Consider the following 22,829-nt stretch of genomic DNA (forward strand, 5'->3'; position numbering starts at 1 on the left):
TCGCCCCTGATAATTCTGGTCGGAAACCCTGAACAACTTCTCTTCCTTTTGCTGTCCACAAGCAAGGTACGTGAACCGCCGCTACATCTGTCTACATTTATTATGTTAAGCTTTATTCGAGGGCGAATTCAGTCCCTAAAAGGCTCAGCGCATATTTTAAATGCGTAAATGTATATCGATGTTGCGAGAAAAGAGTATTTAGTGCCGTTTATCTTGAAGTATGAGCCTTAATAAATGTGCTAATGAACATCATAGTTCAATGGCTGCGCCCATGCATCAGCGTTGAGGCCTAGGTGGCAATGTGCTGTCAGCATGTGGTGTCACATTTTGCTCTGTTATAGGACATTTCTGAACTACGTCTGTTTTCATGACCGGTTAAGTAAAATACGTGTAGTGCTAAAATTATCGCCATTCTATATTATCGCAATGTGTAGTGGCGTTTTTCTGACTTCAGGCATGACTCTTGCACGCCGGTCTTGCTGTTATGTTAGCCCGCTCTAGCACTGGCTAATACCCGCAGTGCTGTGATGCACGTTTGCGTCGTAGCGGGAACTCATGGAAGCTGTCTAAAACCCCATAAGTCACGTAAAGTCCCAATTATCGTACTTCAGCAACGATATTAGATGTTGAAATTGATGTAAATGCACGACTTATACATTATCAGTGGGTTTCACGAGGGTAGCTCAACGGTAGCATGTGAGGGATGAGTTAGCCATGCGTTGCATACAGTATTGCATGAGTTCTGATATAAATGTGGAAATATAAGCAGACTTGAAGAACAAATTGGCGTATGAAGTTTGTATATCAATCACACAATGTCCAGTGTAAACCACCTGGGTTTTCTGACGTTCTAGTAATCTGTTATCGATATTAATTTTGAGCGAGTATCCGAACTGTTGAATCAAAATTCCGAATTCCTTAACTACAGTCCTCCTTTTGAGGGTAAAACTTACTACTATGCCTAAGTAAAATAAAGTGAACCGTACTGCATAAAATATGATAGGGATGTCAGTCAACGATTCAGTAAGTATAACATGAGCTTGAGCAGTTTTTGTTCTTTAATTTTCATGAATTCCTCCTACGTTGTTTTCCCACTGTGCCACACTCTCTCAGTCTCTCATGCCTCTGCTTTCTCCGTAGATGCCAGGCGGTGGTGTTACAGTGAAAGACGTAAACCAGCAGGAGTTTGTCCGTGCGCTGGCCGCCTTCCTCAAAAAGTACGTTAACATTAAAAAAAAACTTAGTTGTCTCAACATGATTGACACATTATCTTATTGTAAATGTTGAGTTCTTACCGGTAGACTGCATCGGTTTGAGGCTTTTTCAATGAAAATTGATGTACTGCGAGTTTGGTCTGCCCAGTTGTTAATGCTCTTCTGATGTCATATTGAATTTCTTAAAACCGCCTTTTTTTTTTTTTTTTTTTTTTAATGGTGACATGCAGGTCGGGGAAGCTGAAGGTGCCAGACTGGGTTGACATTGTCAAGCTGGCTAAGCATAAAGAGTTGGCCCCATGCGATGACAACTGGTTCTACATCAGAGCAGGTGAGCGTGTGGACACGCATTTTGCATTATGCATCAGTGACACGTCTGGTTTCTGTCCAGTGTAATCTGTGAATCTGTGCAGAACAGCCGAATGGAATATGTGTTGATAATTCTTTCTTGGCTCCAATCTTAATGTAGCTCCAGTCAGATTTTATGCCATGGGGTTTTAAAAGACTTGCCCTCTCAGACTTGGCTTGTGTACTTGTATCATTAAGAAGAATCTTGTAACAAGGTTTAGGGACTGTTGTACTTTGATTTCGTACTACCATTCATATTTCACTTGATTAGTGTACGGATGCCGTCTACTATAATCATTTAGTGAAGGACCTGCTTGCTTTTTTTATTTTTTTTTAAATTCCACTCACACGCACCTAGCCCAGAATTTGGCCTCATCAAAAGCTTAAAGTAACGAATGTGTTCCTCATTTAAACCGGCCACTGTGGCATACATGAATCTCAAAGCTTGCAAATCAGCAGAGTCCAGGATCTGCGTCAAACGTCTATGGACTGCTTCAGACCACTGTGTTTCAGTGCAGAGACTGGATGAGAATACAAATGCTGGTCAGTAGCTTATGGCACATTTTTAGGCGGGAGGGCAGCAGCTCAGTACAGTACAGGAGCCCCTCATACAAGTGAAATTAATGAAGGCTGCCTTTTGGTTTTAATCAGGCGACGTGGAACACACGGATCTCAGATATTGCAAATGAGTCTGTCGGAATCTGAAATTAACATTCTTGCGTGGCTTGTGATTGGCAATATGTTTTAGCAGGAGGGATAGCCAAGCCTCCAAATGTCGGTTAAAAGCCTGTAGCTTAAAGAGATTGCTCAAGAGGATATCTGTTACAGAAGATGAGGGCAAAAAGCAGACAGTTTGGGCAGTTGGCAACGTGGTCTAGTTTTATGATTGTATGTCTTCTCTTTGCAACTGGTTTTGGATGCTGTTGCCCAGAATTGTCTAATGGATTACATTTCCACAGCCCCACAGGCTTGTAGCTGGCTAGATGGTAGCGCAGGCTTTCATCTTTACGGTTCCCGGATTTGAAACAGTTTCCAAAAGCGGCCAGAGAAACCGGCTCGGCCAAGGGCGTTTTTGGACTAGCTCGTTCCCGTCTCTCTCCCCTCTGACTCTCGGTCTCTCTCCTCAGCTTCCACAGTGCGTCACTTGTACTTGCGCGGCGGTGTGGGCGTCGGCTCCATGACCAAGATTTATGGCGGGCGCAAGAGGAACGGCGTGTGCCCATCTCACTTCAGCGTCGGCTCCAAGAACGTGGCCCGCAAGGTCCTGCAGGCCTTGGAGGCTCTGAAGATGGTGGAGAAGGACCCCAACGGGTGAGTGTGTGTGTGTTTGCACCAAAGCACCGCTAGTGTGTTGCCGTCAAACAGGGAAATGTTCACAAGTTACAAAGTGCAATCTTATTTTGTCATGGTCTGTAACCGAATTAGCCACCGCGTAACGACGTTAGCGTGTTCTTGGTGGCAGGCTGGCCGCCGGCTCTCGCCCAATAGCGTGAGCCAGACTCTGACGGTTCGCGATGAGCTGGACTGATTCGGTGATGGAAACGGTTCCTGTCATGGGATGTTTGGGGAACTTTGTGTGCAAGAGACCGAATAATTGGCGACAGGGCGTTTGTTTTGACGTTGATCTTAATGTACCCACTTATTAATTGCTTCAATTATTCATCAATGCCTAAAGTAGGTTTGTCATTAGGGAGTTGGTATGTGGACAGTGTGATGTCTGTCCTTGCGTTTTGTGACCGATTCTCTCCTTTCTGGTGTTCCTAGCGGGCGCAGACTGACCTCCCAGGGCACAAGAGACCTGGACAGAATCGCCGGCCAGGTGAGAACTTCTTTCTTTTTTCCCTTTTTAAAATTTTTTTTTATTTATTTTTTTTTAAACTCTTTGTGGATGCGTGTACAGGGCCAGCCTGCCTTGTTAAGGGATACTTCTGACTGGTAATTCCAGGTCTCATTCTGACAGATGGGTGGAAAGCAGTCTTTGGTTTGTCTCAATCAGTGACTGTGATTGTTCACGGTGCTGTGCTTCAGTGTGATGGCAAGAGGCAGCTCAATATCAATTTGGGAAATGAGCACCACCCCACCCCCCACCCCAGAGTGTATACAGATCTCTCCCGCCCCCGGTCATATTTCTGAACCATTTGATTGTCAGTGCCCAAGGGGCTTTGAAAGTGTAGACAGATGAATACCTCTGAAAGTCTTACAAATAAACGAATCGGCTAAATGAACGTTCAGGAGGGAAAAGGGGGGTGGTGCAGACAAAACATCCAAAAATCTCTCGAAGATGAAGGGGGAAGGAAGGAAGGGGGGGCAAAAAAACAAAACACACCCACTGTTTTGCTGTCTGGTGCAATCTCTTGGCCCTCTGAGCCGCGGTAGCGTGACAACCCGGAGCTGGAGGAAATAAACAAGCCGGTTGAATTTCATGCTTGCTGGGTTGCCGTATGGCGGCGGTTTATTCCGCCTGATCCCCGTAATGAGCTGAATTCAGATGAGTTAACCTGATTTCGGCACACGGGCGATCCCAGCTTCCCTCGGCTTTAACTCGCTGCCTTAAGCCAGCCGGCGTGGTTGGTCTCTCCGTCACCCTCTTCTCTCACGGCCTCAAATAAAATCGATTTGCTTAGTGAGCGGTGAGGTGGCGTAATCTCTCCGGGATGAAGAACGGCGATGCAAGTGGGAAAACACCACAAACGTTCTTTTTTTCTTTTCTTTTCTTTTTTCTTTTTTTTTTTCCTTCATTTTCCTGTAAATGTTAAGGCTGATTTTAGACGTTTTCTATGGGCATCCCTTCAGTTTAATTTGGTTTTTCTCTGCTTTGCTGTTTTCCTCATGACTCACTGTACATAACTAATGGTAATCTTTCTCTCTGTTTTTTTTCCCCCCTCAGGTTGCTGCTGCAAGCAAGAAGTCTTGAGGTGTATAATAAACTTTTTGGAGAAACTAAGAACGGTCTCTTGCGGTTTTATTTTCTGATTCTGATCTGATTTATGGATTACAAGTGAAACTGTTTCTCATGCGAGTTCTGTCTGAAATTCAGGAAAGCAGCTCCATGGTATTAGGATCATGAGAGTTCAGACGTGTTTGGTCTTCACACTGAATTAAACATGTGTTGTAACTAGTCCAAGTTTGCAGTAGAGCTGTGCCTTGGTGGTAGTACTCTTAAGTGTTGGATTGACACAAGCCCTCCAACCAGTTAATTAGTCGAAGCGTTTTCCGCCAGAAACGAAAGGCATATCGGTGAGATCAGATTCTGTCTCTCGCCGATACTAAAATGAACTCATGGATTAAGACTAGGTCCTCGGTTTTGTTTTTAATTACGCCACTGTGTGTTCCATTCCACGTGCAACGCATTATTTAAAGTACTCGAGAGTTCAATTATTTTGGATGAGGTCTTTAAGTACGGTAGAATTATGCTTGAAATTGCCCGGTTCTCCCCACAGGTAGTTAAAGCGGTGTTCGCACTGCTTTCGACTCGCGAGACAGTATAGTGAACTATAAAGATGGCATGAAATGTAAGGACGGGCCTGACATATCAATTTTAGTCCAATACCAAAAGGCTCAATTTTGTGAAATCAGTTGAGCAACAACACCATCCAAAGGTCACCGAGGGGTACTGTGCTTGATGGAACATGAATTTGGCGGCCTTAATTTCTGGCCGATGGGGGTGAAGGAACCGAGCAGATTGTGTTTATTTTTCCAAAATTGCCCGTCTGATGTACGATAAAGTAGAAAAAATTGGAAAGGCAGGAGAGAGAGCGAGAGACAAGAGTGAATGGAAAGCCACATTTTAATGATTGTACACAGGCAAGACTTCACCAAGCGGTCCGACAAAGTACATAGATTCATTTTAAAAGTTCTTATGATACATGCACCTTCCTCTCGTTGCATCACGCTCTGCAAGCATCCTCCGGATGTCTGCCCCTGCCCCGAACGTTGATTTAGCAGATTTGTCCATTTGTAAGACTCAGAGGTATTCCTCTGTCTACCCAAAGTGATGTTTAGCTGCCTCTTGCCATCACAATGAAGCACAGCACTGTCCAGTAATTATAGCTGATGGTATGATAGGAACAGAGACATCTCACGATTGTATACATGGATATATCAGTGGCTGTATGGACAATGAACCAAGCGATGGGTTGGTTTCTCAGGGCTGACCAAGTAGTTTGCGCCCTTCGCCAGGCCTAGATGATGGAGAATTATAGGACTTTTGTACTAATTTACTCTCTCTCGACTTTGACTGCCAGGTGATAAAAGTGCCATGGTTGGTCCCATCTGTTAGCTGGAACAGCCAAGAGGACAAGCTCCCACAAATGAAACAGAAAATTTAAATAGAGAATCTAAAGTTCGAGAAGAAGCCGCTTCACAGGAGAATGTCGACTTCAGACGTTCTCAAAGGGATGCCAAACTGATATCACTAACTACTAACAAATTTCACATCTGAACAACAAATGATAATCCATATCTGACTCAAGTCTTGCCATGATTATAAATATTAAACTCAAAATAGTCAAAGACACAGACGAGGAAGAAGTAAATTGTATTATTGATGCTTGGATAATCACATTTCATGGCGCTTTTGCTAAGCGCTCAAACAAATAGTGTGTGATGCAACGGTGCGTGAAATGGCCGGTGTCTACTGTGTTATCGGTTCCTGGTTGCTCCTTGGTGATAATTCAAGCTAATTACGGCTAACGACTAATGCTGGGTGTATGAGCTGATACAGTCGCGAGAGTTGTTGTTATATCGGGAAATGTCTTCGTTCCAACAGATTCTCCCTTTACAAATTACAAATTATTTCGAACTCGCAAAAAAGCCACACTTGAGCGCAAGAAATGAACGTTCCCTTATGTAAAACCCCGCACGAACACCAGGGGGACCCAAAGGCTACAAATGACCGAATATTCACCAGACCGACGCGAGATTGCGTATAAACTGATTTATGCTAGAATACTTAAGCAAATGATCTAAGTACCAAATAAGTATGTGTCAAAGAATAAAACGGAAAAAGAATGAAACAATAGAGAAACGAGATCGATTGCTTTTCCGCTCATGATATGAATAGAACTATTTTAGCTCTTGGACTTCAGCTTTGGTACCTGCGGGGCGTGGTCCACGATATCTGTTTACGCAGGCGGGTTGTTGTGGTCAAGACCGAGAACATTTGCTACCCGTCAGTACCTTTTATTTAATTTTGTTTGGACTACTTTTGACAGTCCTAAACGAGACACTGAATGTTCTAAAAACTGGAACTTTTTCAGCGTAAGGAGCTGATCTAGTAACAAACCATTGTTGTTCTTATAATATATGAAACACCCCAATTACAATATGTGACTTTATGTGTTAACGACCCGAATAGCAACATACGAATACCCAGTGAACGTTACCAAATGTGGGTTAGTCTTCTCTGTCTGGCCAGCCAATAAAATGTCGTGTTACACCTTGTCACTGTCACCGGTTTAATATTTTAAAGAGTTTTATCCGCATTATGAATGACTTTATTGTAATGCCAAGTAACAGGTTCTGAGTTTCTGTAGCCAGTAATCTTGGACTTGGCTTAGTTTTGTTATTCGGTAGTTATTTAACGCCACTGGCACATAATTGCGTTTATTAGCCTCTTTATTTGCATATATGACCATGTGTGCTGTGATGATCTCAGGAGGCCAAATCATTGTGTCTGTTTGAATCGTCATTCATGGTCTGGATAATTGTGACTGTGACGGCTTTGGGGGCGCTGTGATTATGCATGTGTGTGTTCAGCGCGATGTGTGTCCACAGTATCCAATTCAGTATCAATTTATCCCGAGTGAAATGTGCATAGAAGCATCGCTCTCTCTCTGTCTCTCTCTCTCTCTCTCTCTCTCTCTCTCTCTCTCTCTCCCATTTCGTGGAATCAATCAGCACAGACAGTCCTTCATCATTTATGCGGCATCTCTCAGGAGATATTAATCTGCAGCCTTTTCATCTTCATCTCTCCCTCTCTCTCTCTCTCCCTCTCTCTTTCTTTCTCCCTCCCACCCTCTCTGTTTTTTTGGAGTACCAGCTGTTCTGGAACACCTGAACCTCCTCCTCCTGTCCTGTCTCCCTTGTCTCTCTCTCTCTCTCTCTCTCTCTCTCTCTTTCTCTACCCTGTAATTTGGAAGCGAGGGACGGAGATAAACATGTCCTTGAGTGATAGAGGAGAATGTGAGGAATGCCACTCAGGATGGTGCCCACTGTTTGTTCACTTGTTACTGTCAGGACCACAGTCTGGTTTGGTCTGACTTACTGCTTACTTGGCCTTCACACCCTGTGACATGTTCAAACCCTTACCTTCAGAGTAATGCTCTCAATCTCTCTCTCTCTCTCTCTCTCTCTCTCTCTCTCTCACACACACACGCGCGCACACATGCATGCCCATGAGTGTGTACATAGATGTTGTTGTTCCTGTTATTATAATGGGGAAAAAAAAAAAAAAGCTTGTTCTCAGTTTGAAAACATTTAGCGTGTGTTTGTGGGTGGTTTGCATGCAGTTTCAAAGGCACGCCAGCAATTATCTCATTTAAAAGATCAACCCATTATTTCAGTGCATGTTATAGTCTCTTGTTGTTTACACTCATCAAAAATACGCTTCACGTTACAGACACATAAAAGCCACGCACTTTCATAAAGGGTGTTATGTCTCGGGCCACTGAAATGTTTGTGAAGTTATGCAGATTACGTATTATGTTAGGTATGTTGTTTACATCAGAACGGGTAATGTGCACAGTATTTGTTGGTCACTGTTAGTTGTGTGTGTTGTATGAAGGTTGACTGTTAAAATGAACAGCTTGACTATGTTTGTAACGTCCATTACTGTGGAAAAAAGTGTCGCCTTTGATGTTAAATGCTAATTTAAAGTTGTTATCAGACGGACCCGTTCGGTGTGTGTTTTTCACATTGTAACGGTCGTATTGGTGCGTTTTTTTTTATTGGTCTGTTTTCTTTCAGGAGCTGTTGATTTGAAGACATCCAGACTAAATTGAGACTCCTCCAAAATAGCAGTGCTATCAGGGCAGCCTCAGAGTCCACCTCATCCCAATGTCTGCTCTCTCTTTTTCCCACACACACACACACACACACACACACACACACACACACACACACACACACACACACAAACACACACACACAGTCTTTCAGTCTGTCTGGTGGAGTGATAGTGTCTGATTTGAGAGACAAGCACCACACACACACACACACACACACACACACACACACACACAAAGTCACACTCACCCTGCAGGAATACTTGACCAGATTAGGATTAAGATCTGTTGTTCCCGTCATTCAGAGCTTTAATTTCTCTTCTCCTGAAATAGCGCTGTTGTTGTGAAGCTTAGGTTTTTCCCGAATATGTTCTTAATGGTTTTCCCTTCAAATACAATATCATGTGTACTTGTGACAATATCATCAATAATCTCTCTCTCTCTTTCTATCTCTCTCTCTGTCTCTCTCTCTCTGTCTCTCTCTCTGCTCCTCTTATTCCTCACCATGATTAATGTAATTCGAATACAATTTCTCATTCAAATTGGAGCATCAGGGTCTTGTTGTCATCGTGTTTAGACTAAAGTAAACCTGTTGAGGGGAAATGAAGCTAAACTCATTAGTTAAACAAACAATAGTTGGAAATAACAGGCCCGTGTTGACTGTCTGCTCCAGCCCCCCCCACCCACTCCGCCCCCACACTGGGGGGACCAATCAGACTGTTTTTGCCACACTCCAATTCTGCAAGGCGTCACTCCTTATCTCATCATCTCTCTCTGTTTGTGTTAGGGACAGGTGGTGTGTTAAATCTTTTGTGTGTATTTGTGTGGGTGTGTGGATCTGTGTGTGTGTTCTGCCTGAGTCTGAGCGTCTCTGTGTGTGTTTGTGTGTGTGGTGCTACTCTAGACAGGTTTTTGTGTGTGTGTGTGTGTGTGGTGCTACTCTAGACAGATTTTTGTGTGTGTGTGTGTGTGTGTGGCACTACTCTAGACAGATGTGTGTGTGTGTGTGTGTGGTGCTACTCTAGACAGATTTTGTGTGTGTGTGTGTGTGTGTGTGTGTGTGTGTGTGTGTGTGTGTGTGTGTGTGTGTGTGTGTGTGTGGTGCTACTCTAGACAGATTTGTGTGTGTGTGTGTGTGTGTGTGTGTTATATTCACTCTAAGGCGGATGGTGAAGACTGCTCCTTCGATTCCACACACCTGTTACTGGAGCACAGAGGACAGAGAACAGATGCACATTAGGGAGAGCAGCACATATGTGTGTGTGTGTGTGTGTGTGTGTGTGTGTGTTTGGTACTTGATCTGGGTTCAAAAGGTCCTCATAGAGTAGTAACACTCAGTAACACACCTGTCTTTGCATGACAGAGAACACAGGGTCAGTTAAACTATTATCCCAGTGGTTTAGTCCTACAGATGCACAGAGAGAGAGGGGGGGAGAGAGAGAGAGAGAGGGAGAGAGAGAGCGCAGATGAAAAAGAGCCAGATGAAAAAAAAAAAACATTTGAAGACTTCTCAAGCACTACAGAGCATTCTCAGTAATTAGGAACAAAATTCCCTCAGCTGACCAAAGGATGAGAGGGAGGGAGGGAGAAAGAGCAGGGAAAGAGAGAAAGCGAGAGAGAAAGAGAGAGAGAGAGGGGTATTGCTGCTTCACTTTTGCACATTCCCCTCAGGCAATTCAAATGAAAGCCATGTACCAACTCTTTCTAAAGAATTTATAATGAACCGATTTCAATGAACAGAGAGGAAAGACGCAGGTTCCGATAACGATAAAGGCCAAAAAAAATTGGACCATGCATGCACAGAAAAAAAGGACAGAAACATTGGCATCTTACTGAGTAGCTCTGCAGATATGCTATTGTGTTAGTGTGTAATGACTGTTCCTTACTGTAAACGGCTGTCCTGGGGAACTCTGGAGACCTGTACTGTCTTTAGACAGGTGTGACACACTCCAGATATGCCCCCATTACCACTATCTCCGCTTGCCTGGTACTGTCTTGGTTTACATCCAAACTCTTTCCTGCACATACACATACACACGCACAGACCCACACACACACACACACGCACACACACATAAACAGTGCTGTTAAACTGTTTGGGTTGACTAAGCAGGTGTCTGTCTTTTTTCAAAAACAACCTACATCTTATTGTGAATGAATGCACTGATCACCCCACTGATCTGCTTTTTTTACTCCTCTCTCTCTCTCTCTTTCTTTCTCTCTTCTCTTTATATCTCTCTCATTCTTGTTCTCTCTCTCTGTCTCTCTCTCTTCTCTTTATATCTCTCTCATTCTTGTTTTCTCTCCCTCTCTCTCTACTCCCTTCCCTCAGTGCGCTTTTTTGTCATCACCTCGTACTCATTTTTCATTTCTTACTTTATCCTTTCTCCCTCCGTCACTCCTTCCACTTTTCATAACACTCCCTCCTTCCCCGTCTCCTCTTCTGGCATCTCACTGCCTAATTTTTTTTTCTCTTCTGCTTTATTCTGAAGCTACTGTATCTCAGTTATGGGTGTTTTACCTTTCACCCTCTCTCTCTCTCTGTCTCTCTCTCTCTCTCTCTCTCTCTCTCTCTCTCTTTCTCTCTTTCATCCTAGCCCTTTATTCTATCTAAATCCTGTTCTATCTCATTCCAGGTTGTATTTTTGAGTTCAAGTGCTCTCTCTCTCTCTCCCTCTCCCTCTCTCTGTTTAAACAGTGCCCACTGCTATCCTCCTCATTCCTGGCTGTAGGAGTATGAATTTTGCAACAGCCAAACATTAAATATTTACTCCGATTGTATACTAGAGCTGTCAGGGTTTCCTGTAGATAAGCTTGACACATACCTGTAGTTACCCATTAAAAGCTACCCATTGATACACTATATTTCTCCACTATTTCAACTGTTTGCGAGGCCAGTGGAAAAGTATGCAGTATATATATATTTATAGATGATTATGAGTGACCTGGTTCTGTGAGGAGCTGGAGGGAGGCGAGACATAATTTATGCTTAGAGCAGTAGTTATGATACTGAGTGCTAACGGCACAATTTGGAATTTTTTTTTTTTTCGCTGGGAGTGTAGTAATGAGATACTGATTTGAAGTTATCTCTGCCTGACCGCCCGAGGGGAAAGATGACGAGAAACGCCTTCCCCGGTCCACCCCCCCCACCCCCCCGTCTTTCGGACGTGTTTCAGTGGCTAACGTATGGCTGCGGCCGAGACTGAAAAAAACCACAGTTTGCACTTAGAGCGCGTAGAGGCCAGGTGTGGCTTTGAAACGATGTGGTCTGTGGTCTTACAGGCATATGGGTGTTGTTATAGATCACACACTGAAAGAGAAACCCATTAATAATTTTCTCACTGTTGGGTTAGTACTGACAGAAAACCACACTGTATACCCCCGTATAGTGAGAATCACTCCAAAAAAAAAAAAGCAATTGATCACTTTATAAGAATTGAGTAGCAAATTTTTTTTTCCCAGCAAGATCTGAGTCTTTCAAGTTGTTTGAAGCAGTCAGTTGTGTCTTTTTTTTTCTTTTTTTGGCAACCAATGACTTTTGGGTTTGCACTGTACCAATGAAAGAGTTAAAACCCCCTGATTACCAGCATGTTCAGTGATTAGATAAAAAATACTGAGCAGACTAGATAAGTATCAGTGCCTGTTTCTTTTTCTCTCTCTCTCTCTCTTTCTCTCTGCGTTCCTTGCTTCACTTTGCTATTTTGTTTCGTAATTGTATGAAACTGAAAAGCAAAACTCAGCACCGTAGGTTGACTCTAGCATGAGAACGTGTTTATCTGTAAACGTCTGCACGTGTGAGAGGTGGAATGTAGAGTACAAAAGTTTTGACTGTGAGTCAAATTCCTACCCTGTCATCATCTGATCATTTGCATCTTCAAAAGACGCATCGCGTCACACGGGCAACATGACTGGCATCGTGTCGGGCCGAAAATAAAACAGAATTTAGGTGTTTTTTTCCAGGTTCATCAAAGAGACTTTGTCGCTGTGTTCAGTCAGGGGAAAAAAAAACCTATCAGCAGAGGCCTCTGGTATGTTTGACAAACAGGAGTGCCTCTGAGGATAGAGAATGGTATGTGTGTGTGTGTGTGTGTGTGTGTGGCGGGGGGGGGTGGGGGGTTAGAATGGTGAGTAAGCTTCTTCTGAGCCTTTTTTTTAGGGACGGGGATCAAAATACGTCTTTGTTTGATGTTTCTCCCCCCAGTTTCTCTCTCTCTCTCTCTCTCTCTCTCTCTCTCTCTCTCTCTCTCTCTCTCTCTCTCTCTCTCGTGCTCACTCACCTGATCCCTGCGTCCGTCTCTCACCTCCCCCAGTCGAATACCTGAGCGCATTTTATCGTTTATCTTTACACCTTTACACTCCGGAGACTCTTTTGTTCTTTCTTTCCGTTCTGACCGTCCCCCTTCTCTCAGTCCTTTCCTCCCTCTCTTTTTCCCCTCTCTTTTTCCCTCTCCTGTTTGTAGGTCGCTCCTCACTCAAAATTTCATCTCACGCCCCTTGAGCGTCCTCTCCCTGGTTCTCCTCTCCTTCTCGCTGTCCTACATATCTTTGCCTTATCCATTCCCCCTCCCTTCCCCCCCCCTCCCCTCTCTTTTCTCTCTCACGCTCCCTCCATCCCTTCTGCACAGTAGCAGTAGTATTCAGTAACCTCTTTAGCAGGAGGAACAGACTGTTATGACCCAGGCAGGGACACTGGATCCTCTCTGGTGAATACAGTGGACAGAGACATCGGCCCGTCGGGTTCAGGGTTTCACTGTTTCAGTGTTTTTGCCTGCACGTGTACCAGGCTGCCGCAATCAATTCTCTGTCTGTCTGTCCGTCTTGGGGGGGGGGGGGGGGGGTGCAGAAGCCCAAAGCCGTCCTGCGCTTCACTACAGAGCACAGACAAGCATTCAGTCCCACAGCCTGGACTCAAAGTTCTTTTATCCCATTTGATCGTTAGACGGAGAAAGACAGAGAAAGACAGAAAGACAGAGAAAGGCAGAGAACGGGAGAAATAGAGGACACTACAGGGAATACGCTCGCTGAATGTTAAATTTGCCCGGTTCCAAGCCAGGAAGTGTTGCTCAGCAAAGTTTTGTGAGTGTGTGTGTGTGTGTGTGTGTGAAAGACCTTCTTTACTGTTTCTCATTTTCAGAAAGCAAAGCAAGCCCAAGCACAAGCACAAGCACAAGCACAAGCACTCTCTGTCACTGGCAAATTTCACTGGCACATTATACCCAATGAATCAGTAGCAAAATGACAACGTTGTATCCAGTATAATTAGACGGAAGCCAATACACTGACCCAGGCCTTGTGTCTTAATTATAAACTAATAATGACTAATATATACATTTTTAAGGGTTAAGTCACCTCACAGCTGGAAAGCGTGTCCTGTCGCACATTAACGAGACACGTCAAACACTCCAGGGCGATCTACTGAGCTCTTCTTCGGCGCGGCTGAGACGAGGATGTGTCATACACTCGATTGGGTCCCCCCCATCCCATATGCCCCCCCCCCCTTTACTCCTGCATTACTCTAATGTGACCGACAGACATTTAGTGTAGCATTATGCGTTAGCCTCGGGGGCTGCTGGCACAGCGGTAATGGAGAACGGTCGTGCTTGGCTGCTTTATGACATATGAATGGTGCTTTTTTTTTCATATTTCATCACAGGAGCCCCGGCCTTACTTTTACAGCTGTGTCTTATGTCTGTCAGATCAGACGAACAGCGCTCACAGAGAATTTCATGAATAGCAATGCGACGTTAACGCGGGTGCCCGGCACTCTCCCGGTCATGAGCGTACTCTGTGTGTGTGTGTGTGTGTGTGTGTGTGTGTGATGGAGAGGGGGTCTAATACCCTGCAATTCACAGAAACTTCTTTTCAAATGCCAAGGCCTCAATTTCTTTCCAAAGAAAAAAAAAAAAAACCTCAAGCACCAAACACTGACTGCAGGCAGTGACAGGTCTGGTATTTTAAAGTTAGCTGTCACAGCAAACACACACGCACGCACACACACGCACACACACACACGCACACACACGCACGCACAGAGTCACTGATTTTAAAGCTGTCTCTGCGAAAAGCAACAGAGGAGAAAGAAAAAAAAAAACCCAAAAGAGCGTCGGAGCACCGTGTCTTTAGGACAATGGGCCAATTAGTCATTTAACATTTAGACTCATTTCCATTCGATTTAGACTTGACATTCAAAACAGATGCTGTAACGACTAGATAATCCACCCCACACGATCTGAGCTCCCTGGATATTAATATAGATCCAGAATAATTTCGTACTTCTGAAATGACGATCAATCAGCCGGTAGCATTGTACTCAGCTCACACTGATCGTCAAGCCCCTTTCTAATCCAATCAGAGGGAAACGGCTGACTAAATAAAAAAAAAAACAAAGAGAAGAACAGAGCTAATTTTAGACGAGGTCCTCCATGTTCTGGAATTCGCTAGCCACTGTCATCGTCACGAGGGCTTAATCGTTTAATTGTTTTATAGATGGTTGAAAACGCTATCTGTTTGGATTAGCTTTTATAGCCCTCTGTATAGCCTCTCAGATTTAATGGTATAATCTTAGCATTTTGTAATCTCTGTCCTTTGCTGGTTTTTGTTGAATTGTCGTTCCTGTGATCGTACGTCTCCTTTCTATCCTAAGTATTATCATCCGTTTGTTTGTTTGGGTTTTTTTTTGGCTTTTTGATGCCTTTTCCTGTTGTGAGTTTGGCAACTCTCTAATTGCACGACTGTTTACATTTTTCTAAATATGTCTACCCTTTCATCTGTGTCTTGTTTTCATGTTCTCTGCTTTGGTTTTATTGAAATAGATAGTGCTTTGAGCTCGGTGTAAGAACTCTGCTTTGTAAATAAGAGTTATTATGACATAATATATTTACTGTTGAATTCTCATTTGCTTGGGCCATGACAGCTCAATTTGACATTATGTTCTCCGCCACCTCATTTACCACTGAAACCCTGATATCTGTTTAGGGGTCAGAAATGCTGCGAATGCTTGCAACAGAAATGTGAGTAAGGATGTGTCATTTTTCTCTTCTCTTCTCTTCTCTTCTCTTCTCTTCTCTTCTCTTCTCTTCTCTTCTCTTCTTTTCTCTTCTCTTCTCTTCTCTTCTCTTCTCTTCTCCTCTCCTCTCCTCTCCTCTCCTCTCCTTTCTTCTCTTCTCTTCTCTTCTCTTCTCTTCACACACACACACACACACACACACACACTGTCTGTATCATGATGTATACTCATGCTAATGTCTTCCTGACCCCAGCCTTAACGGTGAGCAAGATTCAGGGTTTAATCACAAACCACAAGTCAAAGCAATGAGGAGTGCATTGTGTCACTGCCAGCTCACAATTGTGTGTGTGTGTGTGTGTGCGCGCGCCATATGGCATTGGTCAAAACTGTAATTGTGAAACAGCTAAAACCACAAACACATGATTTATCTCTTAAATAGGGGTATGCATTTAAACGAGGTTTGCACAGACCGTTATTTGCATATGACCTTTGGATCCAAGTGCCAACATCCGCAGGACATGCATCCGTTAAAAGGTCTAACAATCCTGTCTCTCTATTCAACAAGCATCGCTTCTCCTCCATCCTTTACAACAGAAATCATTTTTCTTTTCCTTCATCATTCAAAGCATTGTAGGTACTTTAGAGTAATTCGTCACCTGGGAGCTCTCCATTTGTAGCTGAAGGCAAGACACTGAAAATGCTTTGCTTTCCTCGTTTTTCACTGAACCACACGGTTCTTCTGAGTCTGTTGTAAAATGATAACGGTTTATGTTATGGTACGGATATATACAAGCCATTTTAAGGCAGTACTAAAAATATTGGCCAGTTCCATTTCACGGAAGCACATCAGGATTCAGAAAATGGTGTTTGCTTAGGTTGATGCCTTACGTGATCCGATGATGCTGTTTGCTTTCAGGCTTAATGCAGTTTCCTTATGTACTGCTGTGTAAAGCCGACTTGTTATGCCAGCTCAGGTTTCTCATGCATGTGACATGTTTTCTTTAGCTCTACGAGATTATATATATATATAAATATATAAATATATATATATATATATATGAATAAATAAATATATACCCGATAGAATTTTATCCATTGCTAGTCTGTTTGTGACATCACTGGTTGCCAAACTTAACACGTATATGACCCTTGATAGAATTTCCCTCTCCCACCTGCTTAAATATCTATTTCAGTTTTATGCCGACTGACGACAAACACTTTGAATTATCCTCATGGCGCCTCAGCTGCATATTCAACCATTCAGACTGTGCCCTGAAAACTTAAACAGTGTCTTTCTAAACTTAAACATTTGATTAGATGCTTATCTAACAGAACAACCTGTAGCTAATGCTTGTTTTCTTTCTGTGTGTGCGTTCACTGGCATGTAGCGCCTCACTGCTTTTTAGCGTGCTTTAGCTAGCTAACCAGTAAACTGTCCTAGAAGGTATTTGCTTTCTTAACTCCAGTTTTGGGGAACTGCTAGACAACACATTTTACATAATGCTGAACGCTGGCCTATCTAGTTGAAGGAGCCAAGGACTCAGTGGTAGATAAGTTGATTCGGGTACGCTGGCGCTGGGATACAATACAAATGGGCCATCTTGTAAGTCCCCAGAACTGGAGCTCGGAACCACGGCTCCAGCGCACCCTGAATGGCTCAAACACTTAGCTTGGGCTTTCCAATTAGACTTCTTTAGCTTCAAAAGTTACCAAGTCCCTTCATTAGCCTAACCTCTGACCCTTTACCTCGCAAGGAACCTCCCAGTCAGCTTAAAGTGTCTTCTCTGGTTTAAACTCTTACCCAGTGCCCCTTTTTCTGTTCCCTCATTAGCTGTTGACTCTCTCCTGTACGTGTCTTACTCTTGGGGTAAACACGCTGTCTCCGTGACCTCCCTGTGCTGCCTCCACGTGAGCACTGATGCGGCCAGGAGGCAGAACGTGCGCCGGAGGAGTGTAATCTCTCCTTCTTTACTCTATTTCCATTTCAATCCCTCGTTCACAGCTGGAGCCCAGCCGCTTTGCATGCTGATGAAGGAGGGAAAACTCACTTTTGAAACGGGGGGGGGGGGGGGGGGGGGGGGACAGACAGACAGAGAGAGAGAGAGAGAGAGAGAGAGAGAGGCACAAATAGACTGGAGGAGGGGTGAAACGAGAAGAGAGGAGGAGAAGAGAGGACGAGAGGGAGGGTTAGAGGGAAAGAAAAAAAAAAAAAAAGCAAAGGATCACAAGTTTTAAAATGAATGAAAAAAAAGGGGATGGGGAGGGTTATGGTTTCTGAACCACTCAGAAAATCCATTATTTCCTCTCACAAGCAATCAATTGTTCATGGACTTTCCCCCCCACTTTTTTCATTCCACTATACAACGCAGGACAGCCTACGACACGAGGGGCTCTCTTTCCGGAAACAGTCCAGCAACTCAGTCATCAAAGATGCTGAGTGTGATTAGACAGGTCATTGGTGCAGACATTCTAACAGGAAATGCTGAGTGTCAGGCTATGACATAATAATTAGACCACTGTTGATGACGTCATAGAGAAGCCCTGTTCGAGGAAGTGAGAAAGTGGAAGTGTGAATCAGGAATTGTAATGTCACTGAATAATGCGTATGTGTGTGTGCATGTTTTGGCTGTGTGTGTGTATGTGTGTGTGTGTGTGTGTGTGTGTGTGTGTGTGTGTGTGTGTGTGAGAGAGAGAGTGGGTGGGTGGGAGTGTGGTCAACTGAGAGACATAGAGGTTGGTATTGTCCCATGGACCTGCTTGGTGGATCAGAAGAACCAGTCTAGTCTGAGAAACGCAGACACAGAAAAACCCTTGGATTACAGTCAGTCCCTTACATCAGACGTACCATCTGCTAAATATTGATCTCGATAAATATTGATTCATTCCCCTGTGTCCTTCAGCTCCATTAAGTCTTTACAGTAAATGGCCGTTAATGCAATGTAATTCACTTTCAGTTCTTCTAAAACATAAAATGCTTTGTCATGTTTTCCAGAAAAAAAACAAAACAAAACGTATCTTCCCTTTGGTGCCAAACTTAAAAGTGAAAGTTCAAGTTGTCATTTTTATTTGTATCTGGCTTTTTTTTTTGGCCTGCTTGGCCCAACCGGCGTTGATGAACGGGGCGCGTGACCACCCCCCCGCCCCCCCGGGCTGGTGCGTTTGGCAGGCACGCCGCTGTCCTAAATCACAGTCAGTCCAGCAAGAGACCTCAATTAGCTCGACAGTGTTGCTGCAGCAAGCCGAAATGCTTAGTGCTGGGATTTCTAAGGCACCCCCACCCAGCCCTCCCCATCTCGGCCATCCCACCCCCCCCAAAAAAGGCACAGAGAGCGGTATTCACGGTAAAGCTCCGTCACTGTGTGTCATAAGCCCTTCTTTCCCCGAATGCACAGTCATTGTGGGTATTATACTGTAATTACCTCATTTTGAGTAATGGAAGGAGAGAAAGAGAGAGAAGAAAGAGATGGACAGAAATAGCGCGATAAGGAAAGGTTAATTGAGGAGAAGTAGCAATGGGAGTGCCCAGATAGGAGTGGATAGATTTTAGGGAATATATGAAAGAACAAGTGAGACAGGAAACCCTGAGAGAGAGAGAGAGAGAGAGAGAGAGAGAGAGAGAGAGAGAGAGAGGAGGAGAGTGGAGAGAGGAGTATGTGAGGGGAAAAGAAATGAGTGTAACTGAGATGGAGTGAGAGAGAGAGAGAGAGAGAGAGAGAGAGATGGGTGGTGGATTAGTCCACTAGTCAGGTGATCAATAAGCAGCAGAAGACAGGGGACAGTATCTGGTGGCCCCTCACTCAGGGGACTGGGAATGGGAGGGGGGCATCTCAGGGGAGGTCACATCAATGAAAACCTGCTCTGGAGCAGGCCTCACTGCACGCACACACACACACACAGATGGGGCCCCTCTAAGGACACACACAGACAGAGACACCCTAGCAGACACACATATAAAGCTATCCCGAAATACCCCCCCCCCCCCCCCCCCCCCCCCCCCACACACACACACACACACTTTCAGACAGATATAAATACATTAATGGACACACACACAGATAGATGGTTGGAGACAGACACAGGTGGACAAACATTCAAATGATCTGGAATTAGACCGTCTTGGAGACGACTGGACATGGAATGCGCTCAGCCGGAAATATGGATGCAATTCCATCTTTTTTGAAATGTCGTCTTAAATAGCAGAGTGTATGGAGTTTCAAGTGTGCCGTATTTCAAAAAAAAAAAAAAAAAAATCAATAAAATGGAACAAGCAACTTCAGTTTCGATTATTTATTTATTTATTTTTTACAATTTCAGTCTGACAAATGTGGCAATGAGTTTGCTCTACATAACGTTCAAGTCAAATCTTTACAGTTTGCAGCTGTTGCGTGCCTTTGCTCTGAAACAAGTTAGCATACGCAGATCATTTAAATTGCCCCTTAGGTATGGTTTCTCTTCTCTCTCTGTTTCCATCTCTCTCTCTCTCTCTCTCTCTCTTTCTTTTACTCTGGTCCTTGTGAAGCTCAGCTCTTCTTCGGGCGGTTTAGACATGTGCGTAGGAAATGGAGGAAGAGAGAGAGAGAGAGAGAGAGAGAGAGAGAGAAAACACTACATATTGAGCGAAAAGGGGATGGATGCTTGAAGTAGAAGGCATGAATATTTCAATTAGAACTTCCCTTGGGAAAATGATATTTACATTTTGATGTTTTACATTTAAAAAAAAAAAAAAAAGAAAAAATTTGAGCTGTGGGATACACAAGCACAGACTAATCTCATTTTTATTTTTTATTTATTTATTTTTTTTAAAGAGAAGGGAGCAAATCTTACATTATAGATTAAAAATACATTATTTTAACTGCATCTACATTTCTCCCTAAAAGTATAATCTATAAAAATGTTACATTTCTAATCACAGTAACACCTCATTTTTAAAAAGGAAAAAAAATCCGCAGTGTTTTCGGAACATTTTGATGGAAGAGCAGAAATCTCTTACATCTTTCTAAACCGCATTATTAACACAGCAAATCGCCAGCTTTGCTAGCCCCAGAGAATACATCTCTACTGCTTTTACAAGCTTGCGAAAGTGGGTTTCTAAAACCCCAAATGACCTCAGAAATCAGCAATGACCCCCACCACCCCCATTTTTGTTAGAGCAAGTCGACAATCACCTAAACTTGTGTCTGTTCTCTCTGGTCACTGAAGCTCTCTTTGAATGGCAGGCCGGCGGCCAGTTCTGGGTCGACTTCTAATGACAGAAGCCGTTGTCTCTCTGTGCGTCTCCACAATGAGGCGACTCTTTGCGGCGATAAAAGGTCAGCATGCCGGTCGCCCACGTGCCGTTCGGCCGCTGCTCTGGGCGCAAATATGCAAAATGTGTTTGGGCGAAGTCCAGAGAAACTGACGTCGCGGTCGTCTGGTTATCCTGAACATACACACGGAGAAAGTATTGGCCCGTGCGTACCCGAGTATTCACTCGAATAAAGTCACCATTAAAGAAAGAATAAAGATCTATTAAAAGGCAGATACCCATTAATCTGGTTCCTGTGTGTCTTAATTAGGCTGAACGTCACAGGTAACTGGATACTTGGGGATCTCAGGATTAATGCAGACAAAATAATGATGTAGTCTCCAGAATGGAGACTGAATGGGCATTATAAAGATAATGTAATCAGATCTTTTTTTGGACCGGTTCTAGTGGCATTTTATGATTTGCGCTTTCTGTTTCCGTTTATTGCCAAATCCCACAACAAGGATCTGATTGAAAGTAAGTCGTTTGAGTCGTTTTTTTGTTTTTTTTTTTGTGTGTGTGTGTGGAAGAGATTTAAACGAAAATCTCCTTCCAAATTTCCTTCCAAATGACTCCATTTTCTGGAAGAATGCTTAAAGAATTTTCCATCAAAGTGTGTGCACTACTTGCTATTGACTAACTTTAAGCGGCAGAGTGAGGGGGGGGGGGGGGGGGGGGGGGGGGGAAGCAATTACAGAATTAAAATGGACAAATGGATCTATGGATGGATAGAAAACGACAGAAATGCTCACTGCTCAATCTGTTTGAGTATGAGTTTGTGATGAAAAAAAAAATCTTTCATTTTCACGTTAACAAAAAAACAAAACAAAACAAACAAGCAAATAAAAAAAACGAATGTAAAATAAATTTGTCTGTTTTCTTTTCAGGACACGCCCCCCCCCCTCGTTTCTCTACTGACTGTGTCTCTCTGTCTCACTCTATTTGTCATTCTACTTCTGCTCTCTGTCTTTCTTGAACGAACCCCCCCCCCCCCCGAGGCTTCGTGTTAAGTCTGTTCCAACCATGGAATCAAAGCCCGCTCTTCCCTTCTTGTCTCTTTTCATCACTCCATCATAATACACCTCTATCGCTTCACATCCTTTCCTCTGTCCCTCTGATCCGATTCAGCTCGTTCCTAATGATCTCCTTACATTTCCTAAAACCGAAAAAGGTTTTTAGCCGGAGAGGGTCAAATCAAAGCAGGGGCTGAATCTCGTGAAGATCGTAGCCTGAAGAAGAGTCTCGCAAAGGTCAGCTGGAGGGGTTAGATTACTGGAACGCTCTCCAGTCTTGGATAGCAGTTATATGTCAAACGACTCAGTGCCGTGTGCTTCACTAGTCAAAAACGCTTTCGCTGGTCAACTACCTTCATGTCACCCCAGTTCATCTGTGGAATACCTAACGAATATATCCTGGGGTAATAATCATGACTGTATTACATATTTGAGAGCGTGTATGTCGGCAAAATTCACATAATCTTAATGCGTCGTGTCTAGTCCATACGCAAATCCATTGCTGCAGTTTGGAGTGAATGCGCTCTTCGTTTTGGTACTGGTGCGTGCAGAGAAAATACCGGTTCTGTTTCAGAATGTGCTTCCCTGTTTAATTTAGTTTAGTGCAGGATGGTGGAGGGGGTGGAGAAGATATGTTGTTATACAATGTAGGACAGTGCTTTGCTCTGCTGTCACAGCTCAGGAATAGCATCTAAGTATCAGAGTATCTGAAGTAATGAACAGCTGTTCACCATACTCTATGTATAAACATCTCTCTCTCTCTCTCTCTCTCACACACACACACACACACACACACACACACTCACCCCCCCCCCCCACACACACACAGTCTCTGCCTCTCTCTCTCTCACACCCACACACACATACCCACACTCTCTCTGCCTCTCTCTCTCTATCTCTCTCTCACACACACACACCCACACACACATACCCACACTCTCTCTGCCTCTCTCTCTCTAT

General features: G+C 43.8%; 1 protein-coding gene across 1 annotated transcript; it reads left to right on the forward strand.

Annotated features, from left to right (window-relative positions):
- On the forward strand, positions 1-4,506 carry rps19 (ribosomal protein S19). Its single transcript, XM_030783948.1, has 6 exons — positions 1-66; positions 1,141-1,217; positions 1,445-1,545; positions 2,690-2,873; positions 3,327-3,381; positions 4,450-4,506. The coding sequence occupies exons 2-6, from the start codon at positions 1,141-1,143 to the stop codon at positions 4,474-4,476; spliced, it is 444 nt and encodes a 147-aa protein (XP_030639808.1). The 5' UTR covers positions 1-66; the 3' UTR covers positions 4,477-4,506.
- Positions 4,507-22,829: the final 18,323 nt, after the last annotated feature.

This window comes from Chanos chanos, chromosome 9, assembly GCF_902362185.1.
Source record: "Chanos chanos chromosome 9, fChaCha1.1, whole genome shotgun sequence".
In the NCBI taxonomy this organism is placed as follows: domain Eukaryota; kingdom Metazoa; phylum Chordata; class Actinopteri; order Gonorynchiformes; family Chanidae; genus Chanos; species Chanos chanos.